Source organism: Rattus rattus, chromosome 10, assembly GCF_011064425.1.
Source record: "Rattus rattus isolate New Zealand chromosome 10, Rrattus_CSIRO_v1, whole genome shotgun sequence".
Classification (NCBI taxonomy): Eukaryota; Metazoa; Chordata; class Mammalia; order Rodentia; family Muridae; genus Rattus; species Rattus rattus.
The window spans coordinates 681,252-709,180 of record NC_046163.1 but is presented as its reverse complement, the minus strand read 5'-3'; the positions used below and the strand labels follow the sequence as shown (position 1 = coordinate 709,180).

General features: G+C 48.2%; 1 protein-coding gene across 1 annotated transcript; it reads right to left on the bottom strand.

Annotated features, from left to right (window-relative positions):
• Positions 1–29: 29 nt before the first annotated feature.
• On the bottom strand, positions 30–27,703 carry LOC116911536 (leucine-rich repeat-containing G-protein coupled receptor 6-like). Its single transcript, XM_032915525.1, has 9 exons — positions 27,624–27,703; positions 27,177–27,392; positions 21,951–22,022; positions 7,257–7,325; positions 4,218–4,289; positions 3,972–4,043; positions 2,179–2,247; positions 978–1,049; positions 30–99 (listed from the first exon to the last, which is right to left on the bottom strand). The coding sequence occupies exons 1-9, from the start codon at positions 27,701–27,703 to the stop codon at positions 30–32; spliced, it is 792 nt and encodes a 263-aa protein (XP_032771416.1).
• Positions 27,704–27,929: the final 226 nt, after the last annotated feature.

The window sequence follows — 27,929 nt, the reverse complement described above, 5'->3', positions numbered from 1 at the left end:
CATGACTTAGGCCTTGGTCGACCCCAAACTTACATTTCTTCCAACTTCTGACACCTGTGCAGGCTGGGCAGCTCCTCAATCTGATTATGAGACAGCTCCCTGGGGAAGATACAGATCCCGGCTCAGGGGAAGCAGTGGCTAATGAGGGTAGAAGGCAGGGGCAGGAATGGGGCTACCTTATGAACATGTTATCCTGCAGGACGCTGGGAGCATCCCAGGGAAAACAGTTCAAAGTGAGGGATATGGACATAGGGGAGAGGCCAACACTGGGGCATAGGGTGCTCAACCAGTCAGTAGGAAATATGAGCATTGCTGAGCAAGATGCTCATTGCTACTCATGGAAATAGTGTCCCCATGGAAACGGTGCTGCTATCCATTTACAGAGCTAGCAGAGAAAAGAAATGCTGGGAACCCTCATCTGGCCCAACCCTTGCCTTAGGCTGGGAACTTAAGACCTGGGTCCTCAGCACACAACCTGCCCACAGACACACTGCCAGTTAGTAGACAATTGGTCTGGAGCCCACATCTGCAGATGTTAATGTACCTATCTTGAGCTGCTTGTAAGATCCCTAGGGAGCAGTCTCAGACTGGGGTTAGAGTCCAGGTAGGAAGAAAAACTGGGCCAACTACCAGGTGCAAATAAGTCTCTTGTCTAAATGGTGTCGAGGCCCTACTATGTGGTATGTGCATTAAACACAGACTGTTTTCAGGTCTCACAAATTGACTCTCATTTTAAGCAGGAGGTTTAAATTCAGAGACATTAAAGAATAAATCCAAATGAATACAGCTAGTGAAAAGCAGACGGTCTCAAACCACTCAGATCCAATTTGGGAGACCAAAGTCCTTCATCTTGAACAAGAGAGGATAGTCTCTCCTAGATTCTCAGCAGAAGTCCAAGTTGATCACTCTCCCAAAAGGGATGTGACCACAGGGACAGGGATACAGTGTTGACTGTAGAACGGTCCTGAGCCACTCACAGGATTCGGAGCCTAGGCAGCTGTTGACACATTCCCGCTGGGAGCAGTCTGATGCCTGCGCGGGTCAGGGTCCTGCAGGGAGAACAGGAACAGAGCTGGCACCAGGCCCAGAGCCCTGCCATTCCCAGCCACCCTTCTCTAACACTGGACCCAATACTGTCGCGGGAGCGCAGAGATGACCAGAGAGAGCAGTGGGAAACACAGGGCAGGGCGAGGCTACGGGAACAGGAAGTAGCAGGCTCCCACGTCTGAGCAGTAAGTTCCGCCCACCTAGGGGAGCTGAGGTAGGAAGTACAGAGAAGGAGGGCCTCGATCCATGAGCTTTGCTCGTCCAATGATTCGTATAGATGTAAATCTACCCATACAGCTTCACCCACCCACATCCCACCTCTCATAATGGTGACGGCAACACTGGGCCTTAGGGACTAAATCGTCCCTTCAAGGGGAGGAACAGCCATGGCAATGAGTAGCCAGGAAACTGCTCCAGGAGGAACATGGGCACACACTATGCTCCCTGTGCCCAGAGGAAGGAGACAAGATTAGGGTGCAGAGGGTTGGTTGGAGGATGAACTTGGATTAGGCACAGGGTAGCCCTAGAAAGACCCCAAGGCCAAGGTCATCCTTGGGAAACTATTATTACTTTCATGGAATATTCTCCGCGCGCCACTGAGCTAGGAGGAAGACAATAGAGGCGCAGAGGAAAGAGCACCAGTCCCAGCCACAAGCCATGAATGAGTCGTGTGGTGTGGGCAGGGAGTTGACTTCTTAACATTCACGTTAAGTGCCTGCTCCTTTTCTGTCATTCACTTAATGTGTTGACGGCCTACTATGTACTTATCCCAGGGTGCAGAGTATTTTGAGGGCCTATTATATACTTATCACCATGATGCAAAATATAGCATGTAGACGCTAAGAAAGACATTGATGGAATCGACCCTCTCAAAGTCAAAGTCCTCAGTGTACCCTGGCTCTGAGCTCTGAAGCCAGACATGACAAATCTAAACACAACAGAGGAATACCAGCCTCCTCCCCACTTCCTGCTGCCCCTGCCTCGCCTGGAGGCAGCACCACATCTGGAGATGACCAAGGCCCTGGGGCTGAGCCAGTAGCAGAGGCAGACAGAGGAAGGGTGGCAGGAGGAGCATGTGGCCTGGACAGTCATCCAGATGAAGGGAGGTGGAGGGGAAGGGAATCCACTCACAGAATCTCCAGGCTAGTGGTGCCTTTGAGGTCTGGGAACTCCTGGATGTCAGTGGCACCATTCAAGGATCTGCAAATAGAGAAACAGGCTCTGGAGAGATGTGTCAGGCATGTCAACCTGTGTGATCTCTGCTTCAGTCTCCTCCTGCTCAGGGGCTCTACCTTTTGGGGGATACATCATTTCCCTCAAGCCTCCTTCGAATTAGCCACTTTGGCCCCATGGGAAGTTGAGCTATGTTTATAATACTTTGTTAAGGTTTTTTTTTTTTTTTTTTTTTTAAATAACCAGTGTCTCTCTTTTATGTAGTTCTGACTGGATGTCGTGGAACTTACTATGTAGACCAGGCTAACCTGTAACTCACAGAGATCCACTTGTCTCTGCCTCCTAGGTGCTGAGATCAAAGGAATACACCACTATACATAGCTCCCGATCACTTTTTTAAAAATAAGGAATGATTTATTATTTTATGTATGTGAGTACACTGCAGCTGTCTTCAGACACCAGAAGAGGGCATCGGATCCCATTACAGATGGTTGTGAGCCACCATGTGGTTGCTGGGAATTGAACTCAAGACCTCTGGAAGAGCAGTCAGTGCTCTTAACCACTGAGCCATCTCTCCAGCCCTCCCAATCACTTTCTTAAATCGAGACAGCCCTGCCCAGTCCAGCTAGGCTGAGATTGAGCCCAGCGACTCCAGCACTGAGGCCTAGGATTGGAAAAAGGCAAAACCAAACCCAGACAAGAGACCCATGAAATATTCCATGTTGTTATTGCTTTGTTTTGAGATGGCGGGAGGGGGGCCTCCCATAATCCAGATTGGCTTCAAACTTATTGTGCAGCAGAAGTTAGCCTTGAACCCCTATCCTCCTGCCTTCACCTCCAGAGCACAAGTATGTGCCACTGCTCCTGGTGGGAGTGTCTTCTCTGAAAGGTAAATGTTGGGAGTGGCGTCACACGCCTTTAACCTTAGCCTTTAGCCCTTGGAAAGTGGAAGCTAAAGGAGGATCTAAAGACTAACCTTGGCCGTGTGAAACCTTGTCACACAAAAGAAGAAACCATGTGGGAGAGACCCGGAGGAAACAGAGTAGCATCCAGTAAGGATCCCAGTAACGGAAGTTAAGGTCTGGGTTCATGTACCTCAGGTTACCTCATGATTGGAATGGGGAGGAAACACAATGGGAACATAGGAGGGAAACGCGCCTGGAGGAGGTTGCTTAGCTGTGTGGAGCGAAGCCACAGCGTGTTGCAAACAATCCATGGAAGCCCTTTTTTAAAAGTGGGACCTTAGGCTTGGAACTAGACAAGTCGGGAAAGGAAACAAAGGACTTCCTTCAGGCTGAGCGTGAGAAAGGCACAGAGGGCCCCAGGAAGCTGTGCACGGGGCACGGGAGAAGCAGCCTGAAGGGCACACAGAGTTCAGAACCTCAGCCCTGACCACTATTCTTCATGCTGTACTGCAGGTGTGCTTGGAGCAACCACCACAAGCCAAGTAGAACCAAAAAGGCCAGAGATGTGCCCACAGGTGTGAAGAAGGGCTCTCTTTATCCAGTGAAATATGGGGAAAGCATCCAGGTTGTGAAGGGGGAGGGAGACCATCCAGTTCCCGCAGATCTGGGGACAGGTCTGAGCAAGTGTAAGTCTAGGGCCTCAAAGGCCTCTCCTTCCAGCAGCTTGTTGCCTGGCCACTGAGAGGTCTGCCTCTAAGAGGGAGAGGGCAGGAGAGAGCAGGCAGGAGGGAATAGGGGAGAAGTCTGGACCCCAGAACCCAATGGCAGCCTCTGGTGCCCACTTACAGCGTATGCAGTTTAGACAGGTACTGGAATGCCGACCTTCCCACAAACTGGATCGGGTTGTCATAAAAGTGTCTGCAAGAAAAAGACCCAAGTCCTAGTTCAGATCTCACTTTTTTTCATGTCCCTACTCTTCTGGGAAGAGATCAACTGCCCTCCCACATTCTTTCTAGGGGCATCCCTTTTATTCACCCCCACAACCTCCATTCCCCTAAAACACACAGCACCAGGAGCTGGAGAAGTACTCACATTGTCTGCAGGAGAGGGTTGCCCATGAAGGCCTTCTCTGGGATAGCCTTGATGTTGTTGTTGTGGAAACCCCTGGAAGACAGCACCAAGGAGCAGTAAGGTTTGAAGAGAGGTGGGGAGAGGAAGAATGTGGCGCTTCATGGGGCTTTCTGACAGTTGACTAGACAGGTCCTGAGAGCAATCGGACTTTAACCTGGAAACTTCGGCTCCAATCCTGCCTGCCTGTTTTCCTGTTTTCATCTCCATTCAACATACTCAATCTCTCTCTCTCTCTCTCTCTCTCTCTCTCTCTCTCTCTCTCTCTCTCTCTCTCTCTTTCTCTCTGTGTGTGTGTTTGTGTGTGTCTGTGTGTCTGTATGTATCTATCTGTCTTTCTGTGTGTCTGTATGTGTGTGTGTGTGTGTCTGTGTGTATCTGTGTGTCTGTATGTATCTATCTGTCTTTCTGTGTGTGTGTGTGTGTGTGTGTGTGTGTGTGTGTGTGTGTGTGTGTGTGTGTGTTGGGAGTGAAACTGGGACAGTTCCCAGGTGTCAAAGTGTCAAGCTTCAGAAAGCCCATGAGAATAACTCCAGAGTGAGTAACTGAGTTCAGGTCCTAAGGAAGGAATCCATTCCTTGGTCATCTGTGGCAGGAGCCATGATAAGTCCCCACAGAGGAAGCCAAGAGTATGTGGGAAGGAAAAGGAGGGTACAGGAAGTAAAGAACTTCCAGGGGATGCTGGGTGAGGGAGGCGCCTCCTGAAGTGAAGAAACACAGAGGCAGAGCAACAGAGGGGATAAAGGACAGAGTCGGGTGTTCAGTGGCCATAGCTTGCATCTGTGGGTGATGGGTAATGAAGTACCCCACTGAGTGTCTGGTGTCTGGAAGCTGGAAACTGTGTTTGTGTTGCTGTGAAGCTTTCCCAAGAACCAACTTGTTGGGCTGCAAATCACACAGAGGTCTGGGCAGGCCTCTCAACATTCTCCCTCCTCCCAGAAGTCTCCGGCTTTCTGTATCCTAGAACATGCTCAATTCTCTCCATCTCCTGTTTCCTCTTATCCCTTTCACCTCCATGCTCTCTCACGCAAGGCTCATCCTCAGATACCTCTGGCCAATGCTATCCACCAAGGCTTGTTGATTCTTCCTTCTGGTCACCATGTTTGTTGGAATATCTCTTTTGTGCCTTGGGCTCGGTTAAGTTCTGAAAGGTTGAGAAATTTAAATGTCCTCAAGCAGCTTTTTCTCAGGAGATTATGTATGTATGTATGTAAGTATGTATGTATGTATGTATGTATGTATGTTTGTATGCATGCATGTATGTATGTTTGTATGCATGTGTGTTTTATATATGTATGTATGTTTGTATGTCTCTATGTTTTATATATGTTTGTATGTTTGTATGTATGTATGTTTTATATATGTATGCATGTTTGTATGTATGTATGCTTTATATATGTATTACGTATGTTTGTATGTATGTATATTTATGTTTTATGTATGTATGTTTTATGTATGTAAGTATGTTTATATGTATGTTTTATATATGTGTGTAGGCTTGTAAGCATGTATGTATGTTTGTATGTATGCATATTTTTATATGTATGTATGTTTGTATGTATGTGTTTTAAATGTGTATGTTTATATGCATGTTTTATATATGTATGTATGCATGTTTGTATGTATGTTAGTATGCATATGTATGCATGTTTGTATGCATATGTATGTTTGTATGTATGTATGTATGCATATGTATGTATGTTTGTATGTATGTATGTTTGTATGCATATGTACGTATGTTTGTATGTGTGTATGTATTATGTTTGTATGTATGTGTGTATGTATTTTTTATGTATGTGTGCTTTTATGTATATATGTATGTATGTTTGTATGTGTATGTGTATGTATGTATGATGTATATATTTATACCTAAATGTGTACATTTTTTTCTCCAAAAAACAAAAAACAAAACCCATGAAGCTCCTTGTTTCCTTAATTGGATTATAGAATAGCTGTATATTAAATTTCTGAGGTCACTGAGCATACCCCACATCAAAGTTGGTGTCCCTTCGGTGGTCATTCTCTCTACCTTAACCACTCCCTGTCAGCTCTGTGCTTTGTACTTCTCCACTGACTAAAACTACTGTCCTCTTCTACCCTTGTTACCACCTGAATCCCACTCATCCTTTGAGACCAGGCTCAGGTAACCTCAGTCCACAGTGAGCGGTCATTCTGAATTCCCGTGGCTGTTTTAGCCAATATACTATGCCACCGTTTAAGGCTGGAATTATATGCTGCTTTGACTTGTTCCTACTTTCAGGATGCTTTGTGTTGTGAATGAGGTGAGGGATCCTTTTTAGGGGACCCCATGTCTAACTTACCATTATTTTGTATTAACACTAAGTACAGCACCCGATCTAGTGAATATTCAAACAGATAATAAATGTTTGGGAGTGAGATGGCTCAGTAGGTAAAGGTACTTGCTACACAAGCCAGGCAACCTGAGCAACCTACATAAATATAGAAGGAGAGACAAGCTCCATAAAGTTGTCTTCTGTCCTCCACACATGGGCTGTGGGCATGTGACACACACACACACACACACACACACACACACACACACACACTCTCACGCACACATCATGCACACACTTGTATGCACATGCACACACAATTGAAATAATCATCATAATAGATGCCCTTGGGGTTCCAGAGTCAATTTCTCAATCCTTTTAGGGATAGTATTAAAGAGTGACCCTATAAACCAGCCCCCCTCTATACATAAACAGTCCAAAGCCAGGTCCAGGCTGCAAGAGGTGGTTCTTGCACATGTGCTCCCAGGCCTAAAGGGCCCAAAGCCATTTATACTGAGCAGACACCCCCAAGAAATGTTCAAAGCCGAGCTACTGAGAGTTCTGACTACTGCTGCCCTGGGAGCTGGGGAAATGTTTCCAGCCACAGCTTTTACAAGGACCAGTCACAAAGACTATAGGAGGCAACTTGGTGAACGAGCTGGCCTCTGCCCCTGGGAGAAGCACCCGAAAGACCAGCAGAAGATCTTACAATTCCTGCAGCCTGCCCAGGGTCCGGATAGCCACGGGGAACTCCTGCAGCTCATTATAGTTCAAGTCTCTGGAATGAAAAAGCAGGGCAGTCATTAGCTCAGAGGCTTAACGGGGCATGTCAGGGTCCCCGGGACATGGAAACTTGGCTGTAGGCTTGGCCCGGGAGATGGGTTTTCCAATCTGTTGGATCCAGCTGCCAAGGTCTGAAAACACATTTTCTGAATGTTTGTACTCCATTTCTACTCCACAAATCCTTGGGCTTGGAGCTTTCCTGGCACCAGAGCTGTTTTGAGTGGGGATATATTTTAGGAGTGTGCATATCTGGATCTGCCTACCTCAGAATGATCTCTAAAAAAAAGTTCAGCAAAGTCTATTTTAAGTCTGGATTCATGGGATGAGAGAAGAGAGATAAGGAAGTGATCTTTAACATGTTACTAGTCTATTGATTCCAGAGAGTTCTTCAGATTACAGCTATTTTAGCTATGGCCTCTGCAGTTTGTGTTTGAGACAAAAAATCTCCCTGTGTATCTCAGGTGGACTTGAACTTTTTTTTTTTTTTTTGGTTCTTTTTTTCCGGAGCTGGGGACCGAACCCAGGGCCTTGCGCTTCCTAGGCAAGCGCTCTACCACTGAGCTAAATCCCCAACCCCCGGACTTGAACTTTTGATCTTTCGGCTCTAGACTCCACAGTGTTAGAGTTATGGCTGTATGTCAACACACCTGCCGGATTTTTTTCCCCTTTGGGTGATGGCATGGGAGACAATCCTTACTTTCCCTTACATTTTCCCGCATTTTCCATTTTTCTTATATACAAGGAACATTTATCACACGTATAATCAGAAGACAATGAAAGAAAGTTTTTAAAGGGGCAGTAAGCCAAGTTGGCCAGAAGACAGGAATACACACAAGCTTTCTAATAAACTAAACGTGTACAACTTTTAGCAGTTTGATATCTTTTCTAATTGAATTTCACATACTCAGGCTGTCTTGTGTCCATTACTGTACAGAGAAGTCCGTACCTGTGTGTGAAGATGTTTGTATAACGATACTCATAATAGCATTATCTTAGGCAATAGAAGCCAACACTGGTTGATTTGCAAGCAATCACAACTTCATCTTTTCCACTCCTTCAAGAGACCTTTTGGTTGCACCCTTGGGTAGCAATGGTGGGGTAAAAGGCGGAGAGGAGCGACAGGCTGAGGGCTAATTTTAATTTTCATCAGAACAGACACAGAGCTGCTCTTGACGAGTAGATAAGCCCACAGGCAGACGACACCTGTGGAAAGACGAGGTTCTTGAGAGTAACTATGAAGAAGAATGATTGTTTCTGTAGCTCCTTGCCAGCTTGTGTGGCTTCCCTTCTTACAATCGCCTTCCTTGCTTTCTGAGAAGAGCCTCAGAGGACTTTTGGGAAGTTTCACTTCGTTGTGTAATAGGATTCCGTCTCTCAGGGCTGCAACTGTCTTCAGAAGAGACAGCAACTTTCAAGAAATTTACCAGCGTTGGCACTCAGTAGCCAATGAATTAACCCATATGTAATGTTCCTAATTTGGTAGGGGGTCTTGATGCCTCTGAAGTCCTGTTTCTGGGGTACACAGTCCCCAGCTTTGGAAGGATGTGGGGGTGTCAGTTTCAGGAATGGCTCTTGACCCTTTTAAGGAGGACCCTAGCCGATGTTTTCAGCCTTTGAAGCCCAACAACTTTTAATGGGTGTCCAAGGCCACAGAAGGGGACTATGTGGTGGTCTTTTAATTGCAAAGCAGCTTGTCAGAGTTTTGTCGATAAATATCATGGTAACACAGAGATAATGAGAGGCTCTTCTGCACAGGAGGGTCATTACACTTAATAGGCCACAGGTAGAGCCAGGAACCCAGCCCAGGAGGCCAGAGGAACAGTGACAAGCAGCTGGCAGTCAATGTGCTAGATAATTGTCCCCCTCTGCAGGCATACTATTACCCATTACCCTCAGACTGCCCTGGAGACCTTGTGTAATTACACCAGAAAACCCCTCTGCCCTGCCCCATCCTTCGTAAGCCAGACACTTTGCTCTCCCTTGTAGCACACTTTGATTTGCTCACAGAGCCGTTCCCGCAGGCTGCATGAGGGCAAGGCTGGGGACAAACGGGGGACAAGATGACTGAAAGCAGAGCCACCGAGACTGGAAACAGGACTTTTCTAACTCTGGGGTTCTTGGAGGTCTACCAAGGGCTGCACAAGTCACAGCCCATCAGGTGAGGGGCACGGGAGCAGACGGCAGGGGACAGAGGTAGACATTGTTTTGAATCTTCAACTCCATCAATGTGGATCTTCACATCTCGGTGTTTTGCAGTCAAGTGCCCCCCTTTTAACTGGGTTAAGTTCCTATCGGAACTTTCCATTGCTGTCCAGGAAGAGTTGAATTTTCCATAAGTTCTTCACTCAAAACACTGAATATACTATTGACTCTAAGAAGATGCATTGCAGAGGCCTGGCCTGAGAGCCTTTGGTAGCTCTATATTCCCTCTACCTAGAATATCCTTCCCCAGGTATCTTTATCACTACTTAGTTCACTCAGGTCCCTCCCTAAGATACCCCTCTTCAGAGGGCCTTCTCCCCCAGTGTACTTCAAACAGCACAACCTGTGACCCACGCTGCCTTCACGCTACATTACAATTCGCCTCTACCTCTCTTCCTATCCTCACGTGGCAGCACATAACTGGTTCGTCTGCACGCCTCAGTGTTTGAAAATCGTGTCCCCTTCAAACTTGGTTCAGCTCCTTTCGGAGCTCTCCATTCTTGCCCGCGGGGAATTATATTTTTCATAAGGAATAAAGACGTGTCACTCTGAAGACTTGCCTGGCCTTGTCAGTGGCAGTGACCCATACAAGACAGAAGGAATACAGTATGACCTGGCCCTAAGTCATAGGAGCCTTGCAGCCTCTGTCTTCACAACCTACCTCACAGTAGCTTGTCAGGAAGCTGAAAGTGGACTCATGAGTGGTGAACTATATGGAGAGGGTGAGCTAGCAGCCAGCGTGAGGCTTCTGATAAGTAAGAGCGGCTATGGTAGACCCCTTAGCCCTCTGTGAGCCTCCAGTGGCTACAGCCTCCTCAGTAAGCCCAGGGATCCCAGCCAAGCCACGAACTCATGAGAAATAATAAGGTGTTACTTTAGGTCACTACGTTTTGGAGTGATTTTTATGACACAAGAGACTGCCTGCTTTCCTCGCCTTCATGGAACTTATTGGCACATGACCTTTCTTTTCCTACTACCCAACCAGAATGAAAGCTCCTTGAACATGAGAATTGTCTGTTTTGAATCTGAAACACCAGAATAATATCCAACACAGAGCAGGACCTCAGCAAGTATGTGCTGAATGGCTAGCTGAGAAGCTCTAAACAAGCTTAGAAGTAATAAAAATATCAATAAATTCATGAGAATTCAGGGTATTGAGAGGCATAGTCTTGGGACTTTTTTTAAAGGTGGATGTCAAAATGACACAGGATCATTGGGAGGGACAGTGTCAGGGTTGCCTTGAACCTCAGAGACCATGGGATGTGTTCTGGGTGGCTTTGCTCCCACGGAGCACTTATATAGCTCATTGGACCCATGTCCAGGCTGCCAAATTGAGTGGTTCCAGTTCTCCTTGGCAGTTTCTGGTCAGGAACTTTGCCAGGACTAAGTAGGCAGACACTGGGGAAAGGCATGTGGTAAAAGGCATGAGAACTAGAAGGTTATTTTTACAGAGAAATATAGGAGAAAAAAACTCGTACTAACATCCAAAAGAACTCTACAAACTCCACAACAGTGAGGTGGCCACGTTTGGATGTCTACATAGGTTCAGTGACCCGAGAAGTTGCCAGACTCTAGCTTTATTTTGTGCCATGTGGGTGGAATCTGGCTCTCATGTTCAGTAACTGTGTCCTTGCAACCCTCTCTGCACCCAATGAATTCAACTCAATGCAACAGACACGTGTTGCCAAATGTCCCAAAATATACAAAGCATTCTGCTGGGCAGAGTGGGAAATGATGAGGCGGAGAGAAGCACGAGACAAGACGAGCTCCCTCAGTACGATGCTGCAGGTGCTGGACAGCCCACAAAGCATCAGGACTGTCATGCACCTGGAGAGACCACACCTGGAGAGGTCACACCTGGAGAGGTCACACCTGGAGAGGTCACACCTGGAGCGGTCACACCTGGAGAGGTCACACCTGGAGAGGTCACACCTGGAGAGGTCACACCTGGAGAGACCACACCTGGAGGATTTTATGGATATGGGACATTTGAACTAGGTTTGAAGGACACAATTCAGAGAATATGAACATGTGGCTTAGCTCTGTTGAAGCAAATGGAAATATTTAGAGGAGAGGGAAGCTCTCCCTCATGAACTGCCACATACTATCCCTACCTTCCGCCACAGGTAGATAGACCAACACTGGCTGAGCACTCAGTATGGTGCGTTGGCTGAATGATCTCCCTCCCTCAACAGTCTGGAAAGTTGGATTCTGTTCCCACAATCATTTTTTTTCCACTCAAGGGAAGTGAGAAAGCACAGCTGATGTTCAGTCATCAGTACCTAGCAAGTGATTGGCAGAAATCACTGACTATATGCTCCAATCTCTCCCCTCTTTGCTCTACAACTGCACTGTTCAATACGACAGCCCCAAGCCACGTCTGGCTATTTAATTATAAGTAAATGAGATTTTTTTAAATGTCGGTTTCAGTAGCCACATTTCAAATGTTCTACAGCAGCCTGTGACTCACAGCTATTGCATTAAAAACATAGATCTAGAACACTCCTATCATTGCAGGAGACTCTATTAGATGGCCTGACAGAAGGAATATCTAAAATATAGCTAGAGTATATTTCCCAGCCTCCCTCTCAATTGGTGTGGCTACATGACCATATTCCCCCCTCCCCAAGAAGTTAGGTAAACATTTATTTGCATTTCTATCCCTGACTTTTATAAAATATCTGGCTTTCCTCTTCCACGGTTAGTCTACCTTTCTTCCAGCTAAATGCCCCAGAGATGGCAAGAACCCAGGGTCCTGTGTGACCCTATGAAGGAAATGTCACATGGCAAAAAGAAATATTCTCCTGGAACTGCTACATAATCCAGGACTTTAACTATCTGTGTATGCCTCGCAGACAGTGAAAGGACACATAGTAAATAAACACACCTCTTTGTCTATGTACCCCAGCAATGTAGCCTGTCTTAATGAATTCTCAGGATTGCAGTCAGGATTTGAACCCTGGTGGCTAGAGTGTGGAGCCTACACTCCTAACTGCTATACATCTGCCAGAAAGTTCTTTTTAAAATGCAGAGCTGACCCGATGTCTCTGCTACACTGAAAACTCTAAAACGGCTTTCAGAAAAAAAAAAAAAACAAAGTCCATATTCCTCAGCAGGCTCCCATGCCCTTGATCAAATCCTTTGCTCCATCTGCATCTCAACCCTGAGTGTATTTCCTCAGTTCTTGGTGTTGCCTGGGCCGCTTTCCCCTGGAATGCCCTTTCCCCACACCCTCAGCGGTTGAAGTACTAGTCATCCTCTGAAATTGCATCCAAATATACCAGGGGCTCCACCTCATCCCTACACTTAGAATCACACACCCTCTCAGTAGTTTTCTGACGCTTTCTTCCTCGGCGTGCAGGACAGCCATCGCTGATGCCGGTGCCTTGGTAATAACAGTAATTACCGTGTAAGGGTTATGTTTCTTGGAGGTTTGCGTATGTTAATCCAGTCGATTCCCACCATTCCCTTTGAGGTAGGCACTGTGTGGAGACAGGAAACCGAGCACAGAGACAGGCAAGCATTTGGCAAGAGCTCTTCAGCAGGAACAGCTGGGACTGAAGCCCCCGGCAGGCCGAGAGCACAGTGAGGTTATGTGCGTATATGTTCTCCCACCCCTGGGGAGGCAGGGAGCTCCCAGGTGCTATGTTGGATCCCCTGCGGTCCAGCACAGGGCTACACATGTGAATATCCATTGTCAAAGATTATCAGTCATGCCATTGCGCAAGGCCACGTGGGGGGAAGCCCTTTCGCCTTTGTGACTGGCGGATTCAGGGCGGCATCCCAGTCCTTTGGGAATCTACTCTTAGAAACCACAGCTTAGTCTGATACTTATGATGCCCTATGCTTCTGACAGGAAACTCATCCGTGGGCCTATGGTTTTTTTAGTCTGTTATCTTTAATAGTCCCTAGAATCATCCAGAAGCCCAAGAAGCATTCGCTGATCTGTTTGCCTCTCGCAGGAGCCAGAAGCAGATGGGGAAGGACTAAGGTTAAAGAGAGACCATCCCCACCTCCAACTGGAGCTCAGTCTGGAAGCTGCGGCTGTTCGTGCCTAATCTTCGCCTTCATCTGCTTAGTAGTTTCCAGCCAAACCCAATCAAACCCATGGCAAGCAGTCGGTCGGAACGTTTGAGAAGGCTGCCCAAGTCCCAAGCTGCTTCAGGATTCCCAACTCTACCTCTCCCTTCCATCTGAGTATGCAGAGTGTCCAGTCCCTGAGATCTCTGGGGACCCTTGCTGTGGAGCAGTGGGCACCGCTGGTAGGATTTCATACATCTTTTTATTGACGAGGAAACTGGGGTTTGGAGAGAAGAGGTAAGTTGCTGGGAGGCAGACCTTGAACTCAGGCCTTTTGGCCACTTTCTCAACCACCCAGAGTTGCTTCCTGGAAAGACCATGAACAGCAGGGCTCAAGGAGAAGGGGGAAGATGGAATGTGGTAGGGAAGGTTCTATAGGATTTCCTCTAGGTGTTTATAACCACTTGCAGCCAAATGATTATTATGTAGAGGCCATGTTTGTGGCTTATCCGTGTGAGCATAGGAAGTTCTTGGGCTTCCATTCACCAACAAGATCCCACTGATCAAGTTGCTTGATTTCCTCCGTGTACTTCTTTACCTGAAGTTGAGGACGCCCATTGCAGAACATGGCTCTATTCCCCTGGTCCAGAGACTAGCACAGAGTAGCTGATCAAAGAGCGCCAACGCCTTTTGAATCCTCCTTTCCTAGACTCCACATACCGGGCAAACACTTTCTTCACCACACGCTACAACTGTAGGTATACAAGTTGCTCTGTGTACTCCTCATAGCAATTAAGAAAGATGAATTACATTAATTGGGTTCCCACTTACACTTTATTATCAAGACTAATATTTATGTTTATTACCAGATCTCAGATAAGGGCACAAGGGGGTATGTAGATGAGCCTGACTCCACGGTAGGAGACACAGCGCATGGCCATTTCAGATAGACTGTAAACTTATAGCCGCTTTGTCTCCCGGGTTCTGGAATTGGGCAAGCAAGCACGGTGAGTGCATGTCTTAACTGCTCTCCCTACGCTGCGGAGGGAGCACCTGTCTTTAATCTTACTGCACGTGCATGGCGCGGATGACTGCACAGCCAGGAACCAACACTTTATGACTAATAGCATTGTTTTACCTTCTAAACAGCCTACATAAAAGGCCACCCATTAATAACTGCAGCAATTAGTAAAATTGTCATCGGTTTCTATTGAGAGACACAGACACGCCCTCCTTCCGCCTACACGCTCTTCCTTGTCGACGCACATTCGGAATGGCAGGCCGATTTTAACAACAGGAGCTGGGCTCTCATACTGAGATTTCTTGTTTTCCTGATCCAGTGGAACACCTGGGATTGCAGAAGCCTAGGCTTGGAAAGGAGATAAAAGGTAATATTCTAAACAGTGTCCACGGCAGGAACCAACTCCAAGATTCTGGTCAGATGGAGAGCCAGTTTTTGCTTAGACCGTCCCCAGCGGTAGGGACACTCTCTGAGTTTGCTAACTGCCCAGTGGAGCCACTGTAGGCTGATCTATACACTGACTGAAGCTACCTTACCCTGAGCCAAAACGCTACCTCCTCACCTCCCTTGGCTCTTACTTCTGACTGGAAGCCATGCGCGCCATATGTAGTGTATCTAACAAAGGGGAACATCACACCATCCCCAAGGCTTCTCCCTAGCTCTTTGAATCACGTTTTGTAGACACCTCATATCTCTCACCTGGGAAAGCCCTTGTCGCTCTAAAGATGTGACACCCAGAACAGGATCTAACTTTCTGGTTTTGATCAGATCCCTGAGACGTTTGCTCCCAGGGTCCTGTCAATGTAGATTGTCTGGAGGCTGTAAATAGGCCTGATCTCAACAGAGTGTGCAGGTTGAGGGACCATTGCAATGAGCAAGGCCCACACCCATCTGTGGTAGGGAGCTACTGGGCTATAAAGACTACCTAGGGGACACTAACGTCTGATGTTCAGGGATGGGGTCTGGGCTGGAGTTCTGGGTGGATGCACAGTGTTAAAAGACCAAACTCTGTGTAGCATCCCACAGAGTGAGCCCCTGGGTATGATATTGTTAAGGACTTGGAATCTTGAGGAACGAGACGTGAGTAGTACATTAATGATCAATTTAAAGGGGCTCAAGATTTCTGGGGTAAACTCCTTTAGTGTCAGCGATGCCTTCCTCTTTCCACGGAGCCTGCAATGGGTTCTGGCGCATAAGAGAAGCCCGGTGTTTGTGGGATGACTGAGTAGAAGGCACCAAAAGCAAAGGGAGTGGGGATAATTGATTCTTTCCAGCTCTTCGTTCCTACAGATATGCAAAGGCCAGTCTTCAGTTTCCTCTCCACTGGCATCTGTTAAAGATCCCTGGCGGAGCCCTCCGTCCCTAACCTCCCGTCCTTCTCCATTCCAGACTAGCTGCCTGGGGTCCCTGGGAGAGCGAGGGGTCGAGTGGAAGTTTTTGCTCTGTTGCCAACAGGGAGGAAGGGGCGGCAGTGACAGGAGGCGACCTTGGCTACCCCCAACAACAGGGCGATGGGAAAGAGAATGTTGTGCTGGGAAGAACTATTAATAACTCGTCATGGTCACAGAACGCAAGACAAACTCATTGGGCAGCTCAATTTTCTGCCTGTTAAAAGTCATTAGTGGTTCTGTGGGGGAAGCCAGAAAAAAAAAGTTTTATATGGAACAATAAATTCCTCTATAAGCCACAGAAGCCCACAAATTTGCAGCTAATAAACCCACAAGTGTAAGATGATTAAGAATGTGGGGGCAAGGAGTTCCTTGATACCCTGCCTCCAGAGGCATTGTGGTCTGAGGAGCTGACATGGGGCCAAAGGCAGGGAAGCCTGAGTTCTGGTCCTGCCTCTTAGCTAACTGAGTGGCCTTAGATAGGTCATCAACTCTCGGCCTTGGCCTATCCATTTGGAACAAGAGGATGCGCAGTTCCTGCCTGTCTTCCTCAACAAGTGTGGAGCTGGTGTGTGTGTGTGTGTGTGTGTGTGTGTGTGTGTGTGTGTGTGTGTGTTAAGAAATGAGATGAATGGAGAACTAATTTTCCTAAAGGTAAGAAGTTAATGTTAGAACAGAGACAGGCTGGGGCATGGTGGCTCACACCCGCTGGCCCAGCACTCTGGGAGACTGAGGCCAGAAGAGGACTGTTGTGAATCTGAAGTCAGCTTAGACTACAGAGACAGACCCTGTCTTAAGACAGGAAGAGCAGAAACTAGCAAAATGGACTAACAGACTTGAGATACAAAACCAGAAAAGAGCAAGTTGTGTGGAGAGGCAAGGTTATCAGACTGGGTCCTAAATCCAATGATAATTATTTTTAAAGATTTATTTATTTATGTATATGAGTACACTGTCACTGTCTTCAGACACACCAGAAGAGAGGGCATTAGATCCCACTACAGATGTTTGTGAGCCACCATGTGGTTGCTGGGAATTGAAGTCAGGACCTCTGAAAGAGCAGCCAGGGCTCTTAACCCCTGAGCCATCTCTCCAGCCAATGGTAAGAGATTTATGAGAAGGCACAAAGTTTTGTGAGGATGGAGGCCTGACTGGAGGACATGTCTCTAAGCCAAGGATTGCCAGCAGCCATCGGATGTGAGGGGGTGCAGGGTTCAGGGTTAGCCAGCCTCAAAACCTATAGAAGTAACCAGTCCTGCCAACCCCTTGGTTTTGAACTTCTGACCTCCAGAGCTGTGGAAGAATAAATTGCTGTTCCGTTAAGCCACCAAGTTTGTGGTAGTTTGTCATGGCAGCCACAGGAAACTAATACAGTAGTCACGTCCTGAGTGCCTGAGAGTTCTGATTCATTGGAGTGATGAGTCACCGCAGGGAGCGCTATAAAATAACACCTCCGGGCTGCACCCTCTCTGCCACCTTCAGACCTATTCCAGCCAATACCGAGTGGTGAGTCCGAAAGGCAAGGCCAGCATAAGCTGAGCACCTATGGTACGCCAAAGCGCTGCACAGAGTCCCCACATTCAATGCGACCTTCGCAATGTCCTTGAGTTGTCAAATACTGGCCTCCTTTCCTATTTGCGACAGCTGAAGCTTTCGAGGGGTCACGTGACTTGAACGTGCTACATGCTGGTGGTGGTGTCAGGATTTGAATCCAAGTCTGCTGATTCAAGTCTAATCCTTGATCTCCTCTGGAATGCCCCAAGCCCTGGAAGAACCCTGGTGGAAATCCACCTGATGTTCTCTTCCAGATGAAAGGTTGACGGTCAGCCCAGCACTGGGGAGTGGCCAGACATTTTCAGGGCCAATTCCCAGCGAGTTGAGAGTGAAACCTGTGGACCATTTGTGGTTTCAATGATAAAGAGATTGGAGTACATTCTCTAGCCACAGCTACTGTTGAAGTAAGAGCGTCCTTTGGAAACACCACAGGGATGTCAGTTGACGAGGAATGCGCAATTTTGGACTTTAAGGTGGAATTCTATAAAGTCTTACCCTGTCCGTTGCACTCACAGCCCCATGCTGAAGGCTGGTCCTGATTAGAGAGGGAGCTGAGCCAGGAGGCTTCTGTTCTCACTCAGACCCAGGCCCTCTTCCAGAGGGGAACGTCCAGCCAGCTCGGGCTCCAACTTGGGCCGGACTTAACAAGGTCATGACAAGGCCCAGAGATCATTGCCTGGGCTTGAGGAAAGGAGCTGTTGTTTTTTAGAGGTTCCTGAACCCACCCTCACTCTGGGTTCTGCTAAGACGTAGGCATCAAGTTCTCAGACATGGGCCCTTCAGGATGGAACCAGGGTTCCCTGGCCACCTCTATTTTAGTTAAGTGTATAGTTGGGAATTTGAATACTGTTGGTTTTCAGTCTGGCATAACTGCCTGTGTTTCTCAAACTTGAAATTCCAGTGATTGACCAAGGTACGCTGGCACCTGGTTTCATGGAGAATTTTCCTGGAACTTTTTCTTTTCCAATCTAGATTTCCTTTTTACCTCAACCTATACACCTAGGGAGTCCTGGAACTGACTCGAGGGTCTAATGTGGAAAGAGGACAGGCTGCTTTAGAGATAGACCATCTCTGCTTCTGATTTCCCTGAAGTGGTGGTCATTCACCCTGGGAGATCAAAGGCTTGTGGGTGCAGGACCGAGCAAGTCTGGTCTGCCTAAAGCTAAGGCTTCTTGGCAATGGTTGGAATGGTGACGACCACACTGTGAGAAACATCCACTCTGGAAATGCCAGACTCTTCAGAGTGCAGCGAGGTTTGTTCTTAAGAGCTGTGTCATTCTGCCCACCAGCAGAGGCCGTTTCAGAGCCCCACCCGAGACTCTGTCCAAAGCTTCTTTAGAATAAAGGTTGTGTGGTACACGACTTGTATGGCCTCTTTCTGTTTTGACTGAGACAGTCTCATGTAGCACAGGCTAGCCTTGAACTCCTGAGCTTCCTTCCTCTACCTTCTGGGTGCTGAGATGACAAGCATGTGCATCCATCTAGGATAGCCTCTGGCTCCCAGAAGTGAGAACGTGTACTTTTGCTGGGCCAGCAGCAGAACTGGCATCCTGGTCACCGTCACCGAGAACCTGAGAGAAGCTGGGTTACACAGGTACATTTTGCGGGGCATACTTCTGCTGTGATGGTTTGAGAATGGCGGTCAAGGTGGAAAGAGGGTGGCAGAGGACGTGAGCTACGGTGTGTGTGCTGCATGTGCCTAGTCTGCAAGCCTGTGTGGCCACGCATGTACGTGCCCGCACCTGGCCCCTCCTCCCAGGTGGCGGGCGAATCTGGGGGCTGCTCTCCCTCTGAAGAGAAGGCTGCAGAAGAGCCAAACCACAGCTTGAGCCAAACCACAGCCTCGGCTGTGGGGGTTTGATCTTCCCTCCGCTGCCAGAGATGAGAGAGGTCTAAGTGGCAGAGATTTACAGGGCCCGAGGGAGAAGTACCCTTCCAGCAAGAAGTACACATGAAAGCTCCGGAGGAATAACCAAGGCTGCTGAGTACGCCAATTATGCAACAATTAAAAGACTTGCCTATCATTTCTTTCCCCTTTCATTCTCCCAGCCGCTCCTCCTCCTCCACATCTGCCTTCCCCTGCAGGCTCCCCAAGAAAACGCTCTGGGGAACAGAAGAGAAAGAACACATTCCCCCCCCCTTTTAATTGGAGATCAAAAGTTGGAAGAAGAGCTTGCTTTTCAAGGGTGGGGAGGAAATGGGGCGTCGCGGAGATGAAGCCTCATACAAAGGGCTGAGGAAGAAAACAGGAGAGGAGGGGAGGGTCCTAGATATCTGCCAGACTCCGTAACAACTTCATACGACCCGGTGACATTATGTTATAGGTTAGAAAATGAAGGCTCTGTCGTAGGCAAATGGCTGAGCTCACCCAGCTGGGAGAGCCGGCAGTGAGGGCTCCAGGCTGCTTGGTGCCAAGGGAAATGGCCACTGGGCTTTTCTGCCTCCACACTGTAGAGGTTGGAGGACTTTTCCTTGTCTCTTGGTCTTGGCTTTTCCATCTGTAAAGTGGGCACAGCCCGGGGGCCTTGTGTGTTGAGGCCAAGGTAGATGAAAGAGACAGTGGGTGCTTGGCAGCGGCAGGGCTGCTCTATAACTCAGCCAGCAGTGGCTGAGCCAGCTGCCCCGCACAGCCAGACAGTGGCTAATTGAGAAAGAGCTAGGCAGTGTGCCCCAAAAGTGAGGAAACAGCTACTTGTTGGCTTTTTTGAGGTGCCAACCCACACTTGGTATCTGTGCCCCAAACCTCACCTGACTTCCCGGCAAAGCTAAACAGCCCCACATTCCAGGGCGGATGGCTATGCTCTCCCTCCTGCCCCACTGTTAAATGCAATCCCAGCACCACCCAGGAGCTGGGCTTCTCTGGGGAGGCTGGAGAAACCCAGCGCACAGTAGGTTCATTCGATCCACACTGGGTCAGGTGATAGGATAATGAGGCACTCTCCTAAAGACTCCTATTTTCTCATTAACACTCTGACCTGCTCTGGGCACGGTTGGGAGGTCACCCCGGCAGACCCATCCCTTTGGGAAGAACTACACAGCACTCCTGGAAATGAACTTTCTCTTATGAAGATTTAGCGGGCTAGACTGGCCTGTTCTAACTATCTAGTCATCAGTCACAGCTATGGAGGAGGAGCGGACGATAGTCTAAGGCTTGCACAGTAGTAGGAACAGATGGGAATGTTCCTAAACCCAGACTGGGGCATGCTGCCCCGACACTGTGCTCCTTCCTACACAGTTAGTCAAAGGGTCTGGATTCCAGGAGAGCTGAGCCCAGCTCTGCCATTTCTCCTGCTATGTACCAAGCACGAGAGAGCAGCCATGTTCCTAGGAATCATACCCACAGGGAATAAGATGTGACTGACCTCGGTCTGAGTCTCTCATCTGTTTCCCCATACAACCACAGATTCCATAGCCCAGACCTCTTGGGGTAGACTTTATGGAAGTGATTTTTTCCCAACATGTTGCTTCCACATCACAGCCTGTCTTCCAGAATTTTAGCCTCAGTCGTCTTGGATTCCTAAGACTCCCATCACCTCAAGAGCAAGTGTGGGAGGAGGGGCTAGAAAATGGGGCCTTGTTTATAACCGGAGAAGGAGACTCAAGAGGAGCTGTGATCAGCTCCTGATCTCATGAGACTTTCCCCACCCACCCTTGCCGGCTTATACACTTGTGGTGACCTGGGCCCCTTCTGTCCCAGAGCTTCCAACCCCATGTCCAGCACCAGGTGGCTGTGGCAACCAGTTCCCCCCGGGGAGCTCAAGGCCCCAGCTGGCATGACTAGTCACTCTTGCAGAGCCTGGCTGATTGTTTGCGCAGTGGGGCCCACTCAGCCCACTCTGCAGGGGCTGGCGGGCCTCCAGAGGAAGTGATGGGAGGGCTTGGGTGCGTTCTGACCTTAGCTGAATTCCTGAACGGTGGTGTGTGAATAATATGGCTTTTTAAGAGCCAACAGCTTGGATGCTTTCTAGAGGCAGGCTGTGGTGCTGAGTGGGCCATTTCCCCATTAATCATTTAGCTAGTTAGATCAGCTGGCAAACAGTCCTGACATTATTCTGTGGTATTCCTCTCCCTTCTGTCAGCAGCCATCAAAACTGCCACCAGGTCAGCCTCAGCCCACCCCCAAATCTTCTGGTCTCCAAGTGTCGTGTCCCAGTTCCTCTGCCTTGTCGGCTGTTTCAGTCCATGTTTTATTTGATGTCTCTGCTGGCAGGGGCCCCTGTACTACTTCCTGGGAAACCCCGAACCACCACAGCGCACCTTGTACCCCCCTGAAGGGAGAAGGAAACTTTGCTGAGTGACAGACATCTCAGAGAAGAATCCCAGGATGCCCACATGGGTGACAAGGGCCGGATCAGACCCTGCTGGCCTTTCCTAAGCCCACACCCAGACTCTAGTCACCGAGCAGACTAGGACTTAAACAACCTCTCCCACTCACAGTGTCTCCAGATTGTGCAGCCCCTCGAAGCTGTGGGTCCCCACATGCTGGATGCGGTTGTTATGTAGATGCCTGTGTGGGAAGGAGAGACACGTCAGAATGTGTGGCACAACCTCAGGGCCAGGGCAGACAGTGTACGCAGCAGCAAAATGGAGGCGAAGCACCAATAGAACAACCCCAGTGGTCCAACCTCTTTTCTCTAGGGACAAGCAAATCAGCCAAGACCCATTTCTGAAGCCGCAATTGCCAAGACAGCATTGACCACAGGCTGTGTACCTTATTGCCTTCCTAGTGAAAACACCGGGAAGAGGAAAGCCCCACCAAGGCTCCAGCAAGCTCTGACTAAGCACTGGGAGAGAGACCTGATGTCATAGGGGTTCACATCTGAGGCTTCTTCCCTGACCCTGCTCTGGAGAACTCAGCCAGCCTGACTCAGTGGCCAGACGTTCTTAGAGGAGCCAACAGCCAACCACGGCAGACAACATATAATTAAAGGCTAAGCTTTGTTACAACGGGGGAGAGAGCTGTGGTCATGCTGAGAGAACTGGGAGGTTGGTGAGCTGAGGCAGCAAGCAAGGCCTCTTAGAGGAGAGGTGGCCATCCTCAGCAGGGCCTTGACAGGCAATGCGCTTGAGTGGAGGGGAGGGATTCCAGGCACCGGTGGGTGTCGGGAAGATGCCTGGGCCATCTGGCAGTGCAGAGAGGAGTTTGGGAGAGATTCCCAAGGAAAACAGTTCACTGAAGGTAAGACAAAATTGCCTCCTGCCTGCTTGTAATTGAGCAAAAATAACCAGACCAAACTCCACTCCACCTGAAGTCTCTCACAAGGAGCGAAAGTCAGACAAGGCACCCAGCCTTCTGTAGCCACACTGTAGAGCCTGTGGCCAAGCAAACAGTTTGGAGGTCTTCAAAAGTCTTTGTGTCAGAGAACAATCTGATGAGAAAACAAACTCTGAGACTCGACCCCCCACACACACACACACAAACCCCTCCTGAATTGGTGAGAGCTAACCATGTAAATATTCTTGTTTTCTTCTATACTCTCCTGTCCAAGGGGAACAGGCAAAAGAGAGGGTAAACCAAAAGCTTCAGGCTAATCATGGAGGAGGGAGCTAGAGGTCTGTGAGGCCCAGGGCCACCCATGGACAGAGGGACTTGAACTCCATACTTCATATGATGTGGCAGAGGAGCAGCCCAGGTGGCCTCCCCCAAAGACTGGCCAACACCTCAGAGCATCTCCCACCCACCTCATCAGGCTACAGAATGGGACAGAAGTGACTTCTATGGACTTAACCCACACACTACAGCTTGGAGGGGTCAACCACAGAGCCTGGAGGTGATGTGCTGGAACAGAGCTTCCCAAGGGTGCCCCCAAAAGAAACCACAGGTCAACAAAGGAAGAAGAGGATTATAAGGAACAGAGAAGTTCCAAGTCTTGAAGAAAGTACAATTAATGCTGGGCATGGTAGCAAAAACCTGTAATCCCAGCACTTTGGAAGAAGAGACAGGAGGATAAGGAGTTCAGAGTTACTCTTGGCTACATAGTGAGTTGGAGGCTAGCCTGGGCTAACTGAGACCCTGCCTCAAAGATAATTACAATTAAGGAATGAGGGATAGAAGGAAACTGATCAGTTACCTTCTGCTACAAAACAATCTAAGTGACATTTCAAAGAAGAAAAAAAATAGGTGAAAAATTACATTGTAGGTAGGTTAAGGTAGTAAAACTGGGGCCCCAAACATTGTTTTTGTTTTTGTTTTTTTTTTTTTTTTTTTGGTTTTTTTTTTTGGGTTTTGGGTCCAAACACCAGGTCTTTGCCTTTCTTGGGTAGGCCTCTCCCGCTTGGCTAAATCCCCAACCCCTTTGTTTTTGTTTTTAAGAGCTAGTCAATTTGAAACAAGGAACAGAGTAGGCAGTGGTGAAAGTTGACTTGTTAAAAAAACAAACTGGACACAGGGATCTGGAGAGATGATTCAGTAGGCGAGCTGCTGTTTTTACAGAGGACTGGGGTTCAGTTCTCAGCAACCTCACTGTGGCTCAACTCCACCTGTAACTCCAGTTTCAGGGGATCTGACGCCCTCTTCTGGCATCTGTGAGCGCAGCATGCACTCAGGGCACACACATGCATACATTTGGGCATGCGCACATATAAATAGCAAAGAAAAAGATAAAGCTAGACACACTCAGGGTGGACATGGCAGAGTGAAATAAAAGTTAAAACAGTTACAAACCCAAATCAATGTGGGATATGTTAGTAACTGAGGTTTCTCAAGGATTGGATTCCCCTGAGCATGAGCCTGAAGATACAATAATACCAAAAAAAAAAAAAAATTTTTTTTTTCTCTAGAAGAAAGAACAGAATCTCCCATCAAAGGCATCCATTGTTCCAGGAAAATTAGATGCAGAACTTTCTACACTGTGGCATATTTGAGTTGTGCTGTTAAAGTTCAAGAATTTACAAACATCTTTAGGCAGAAAAGGGAAATCGCTTAGGAGGGGTAAGAAGCGGGCTGGCTGGTGAAGATGCGGCTGAGCTATGAGGGCACTGGACCCAAGTCATCCAGCCAGTCTGGTGAGGCGCCCATCCCCACCTGCTCTGCCAGGTCCAGTAAGGAAGACAGACCCTGCCCTCAACTCAGGGATCTTCTAGTCCTGACAGGAAACAACCTTTGCCTTCTTGGCAAGTTTTGTTTTTTTAACTTTTACTATTTCCTTCTCCCGTCCATCTCAACTCTCACCAAGTGTATATTCTGCCTGCCTCGGTTTCCAGACTCCCCTCTCCTTCCCGTGCAGCTCTGCTCCAGACCATCTCAGCTTCTAGAATGCTAGCTCCGGGCCTCCCTCTCTCCTTTGAACTATTCATTCAGCTCTGGAGCCCTGGCACCTCCAGTAGTGCAGCCAGGGACCTAGGCTGGGGCTTACACGGTTATCTACTGGACATTACTAAAGAGAAGCTGCTTGTGGCACCAGTGTGGGAAAGGGTTCCATACATGTCAGAGTGGCATCCAGGCACGGGCTCTGTTGGAGGGAACCAAATTCCTTCCATTGTATTTGTCTGCCGTGTCTCCTGACAGACCCCCATCCACACGCGTGTGCAATTTCATTTTGTTTGTTTTGAGGCACAGTCTCGTCATATAACCCGCACTGGTCTCTGCATTGCCGTCCTATAGCCTCAGCTGTCCAGGTTATAGAATTGCAGGTATGCTCAGACACATACCCAACCCTACCCCTTTGTTTTTAACTTTGTTCTTGTGGTTATTTTTTCCTTATCTGCCTCCTGGGCTTCCCCACAGGGCATCTCTGTCTTCTTGGCCTTCATTATCCCTCCTGCTCGAAACCCTCCTTCACACACTAATGGGAGACAGAGAAGTGAGCTTCTCCTGTACTCTGTGCCAAGGGACCTGGTGTGTTTCAGCTTTGCTCCTCTGCACAAGCTTTTCTCCCTTAATTGTCCCTTCTTATACCCAGTGGGACCTCACACCTTCTAGATCTATATTGGGCCTGAATCTCATGCCGGCTTCCTAACTTTCAGCCAAGCCTTGAAGTTCCGTTGCGCCTTTTCTGCCTGGTCCCCTGCTCCGGGAAAACCTCAGAGGTAGATCAATTCTTCCTTCAAAATGCCCCTTCGAGAGGCACACACCCACTCATCCTTTCTGCTGCCTCCGAAGCTGAACCTTGATACACAAGCACCTCAGAACTAATTTTCCTGTCTCTGGTCTCCCTGCGTTTCCATCCATCCCTCAACTCTAACCACCCTAAAAATATCTCCCTTTAACGTTTGCTTGAAAACCTGCAGGCTTCCCCCCACAACTGGCAAATAAAGCCAGCATCTTTGCTCTGACATGGTCTGTCCCCAAAGTCACCTCCTTAGTCTTTTCTCCCATATTCTGCACAAGGACTCTCTGCTACAGATGGATGGCCCCGTTCAGTCTCCTCTGCCCTGTCTTCAATGCTCTATCCCCCCTTGCTTCTCCAGTCCCACGTCTCTCCATGTTTAGCCTCAGATTTGCCTCCCCTGTGAAGCCTTCTTCTTTCCCACCCATAACAGTGTGGCCTCCCTGCTGCTCCTGTGGTATGAATCAGCCTTTACCACTTAGCTACAGTGACAAAAGTCATAACTGCCCTGGTTATCTTTCCTCACTGAGCCCTCCAGGCCAGCCACATCCTTCTGTGACCTTCAGCACACACACAGAGGCTCTGTAAGTGCATATCATTCCCCACGTAGCAGAGACCCATCCTAAAGTTCTCATTTTCCAGTCATCGTGTCTGTCACAGAGACTTGACCCTATTCCCATGTGGGGTCCCAGGGACATCACCAAAGCTAAAACCAATCGCACTGACTCCCAGAACAATGGAGGATATGGCCATCCTAATAGAAGAGTGGACTCCACTGGGAACACTTGTGTTGGCTCTCTAAGTTCCCAAGACAGAACATTAGACAATTAAGTCACTACCTACATCTTCCTCTCTCCCATGGAACTAAGCACCATCCATTCACGCGGGCCTAGAAAACCACACCAGATTCCCAGGAACAAAGGAGGCAACGCTGCAGAGTCCCTAACACACATGTTCCTGCACCAATTAGCATGTAACCCAGAGCAATTACACATGACCTCCGAGCCCTTAGTAATTAGACGATGAACTTACCAATCATTCATAGCAATTAGCTAGAAGCTAATTTGCACTGTAAAGTTCCCACTAGGAAGACAGAGTTAACCCCAGCCCCTATCCCTGCCAGGGATGCTATCTCCCAGGTAATTACCCTGCTGGGGCTTTGACATCTAATTACATGTGATGGCCTTTCCTGCTTCTTTAGGCCTGCAAAATTAGATGGATTTATTGTATCCCTATGCCAAAGCATATGACTGCGTCTTTCGACTATCAACTGTGGTGGGAATCCCTTAAGAAACACTTGCTTTATATTTCAATTAGCGTGGAGTGGTTATTATACTTGCATGGTAAGAAAACAAAAAGGGCAAAAATATTTCTGTTTCTGATTATAATTAGTCCCTTAAGTGACTCTCAGATTACTTCCATGAGCTTAATGTCATCTGGCTTTGAGATCATCCTATAGCATCAACGAGGATGGTCATCTTCACTGTCTGAGCAGAAACCGAAACAAGAAAGCTTGACAACATGCAAAGAAGAGCAAAGCCCCCGACCCAACTGGAGAACGCACCACGCAGCTTCCCATCCCTGCAGGTGGTGGGGACTGAAACAGCACTCACAGCACCACAAGACTGGTGAGGTTCTGGAAGGCATAGTCAGGGATGTGGCGGATGCGGTTGAGAGCCAGGGTCATGGCCTGTAGGGCAGGAAGGTTGTTGAGAGCTCTGACAGGGATCTCGGTGAGTGCATTGTCATCCAACCAGAGGTGGCGGAGGGAGGACAGCCCCTCAAAGCTTCTCTCAGGGACCAGGGAGATGAGGTTAGCATCTAGGCGCCTGGTGGGAGAAAAAGAAGATAGAGAGGGATCAGTCCAACCCAGGTCCAGATCACGCTTTAGGGTTGAGCTGGACTTGGAAAGACCCAACAGGCACTCTACAGTATTGCTTACCATGTCTTCAATAGTCCAACCCACAATTCTTGATCCTTCATGGCATTTCTATTTATGACCCTAACTGCTCCTCTCAGATCCAACATAGAAGCCATAGCCCATTTGTGATAACCAGTACTTCCCCTGCATCCTTAGCCCCACTTCTCTGAGTATGACATTTTCCCCAATCCTGTCCACCCCAAGGAGATTAATGGACATGTCCCCTACAGTGACAGAGGAAATTTTCCCCCCTTCTAGACATGACTAAAAAAAATGCCTCCTCAAAGATGTAAGCCATTCTGTCACCCATCCCCGGCACCACCTGTCCCTCAAACACCTTCAAGTTTTGTATGGCTCCTGTCAAAGCCCTGGGACTCCTAGATACGTCGTTTGTGATGGCTTAAATAAGAATGGCCCCCATAGGCTCATAGATCTGAATGTTTAG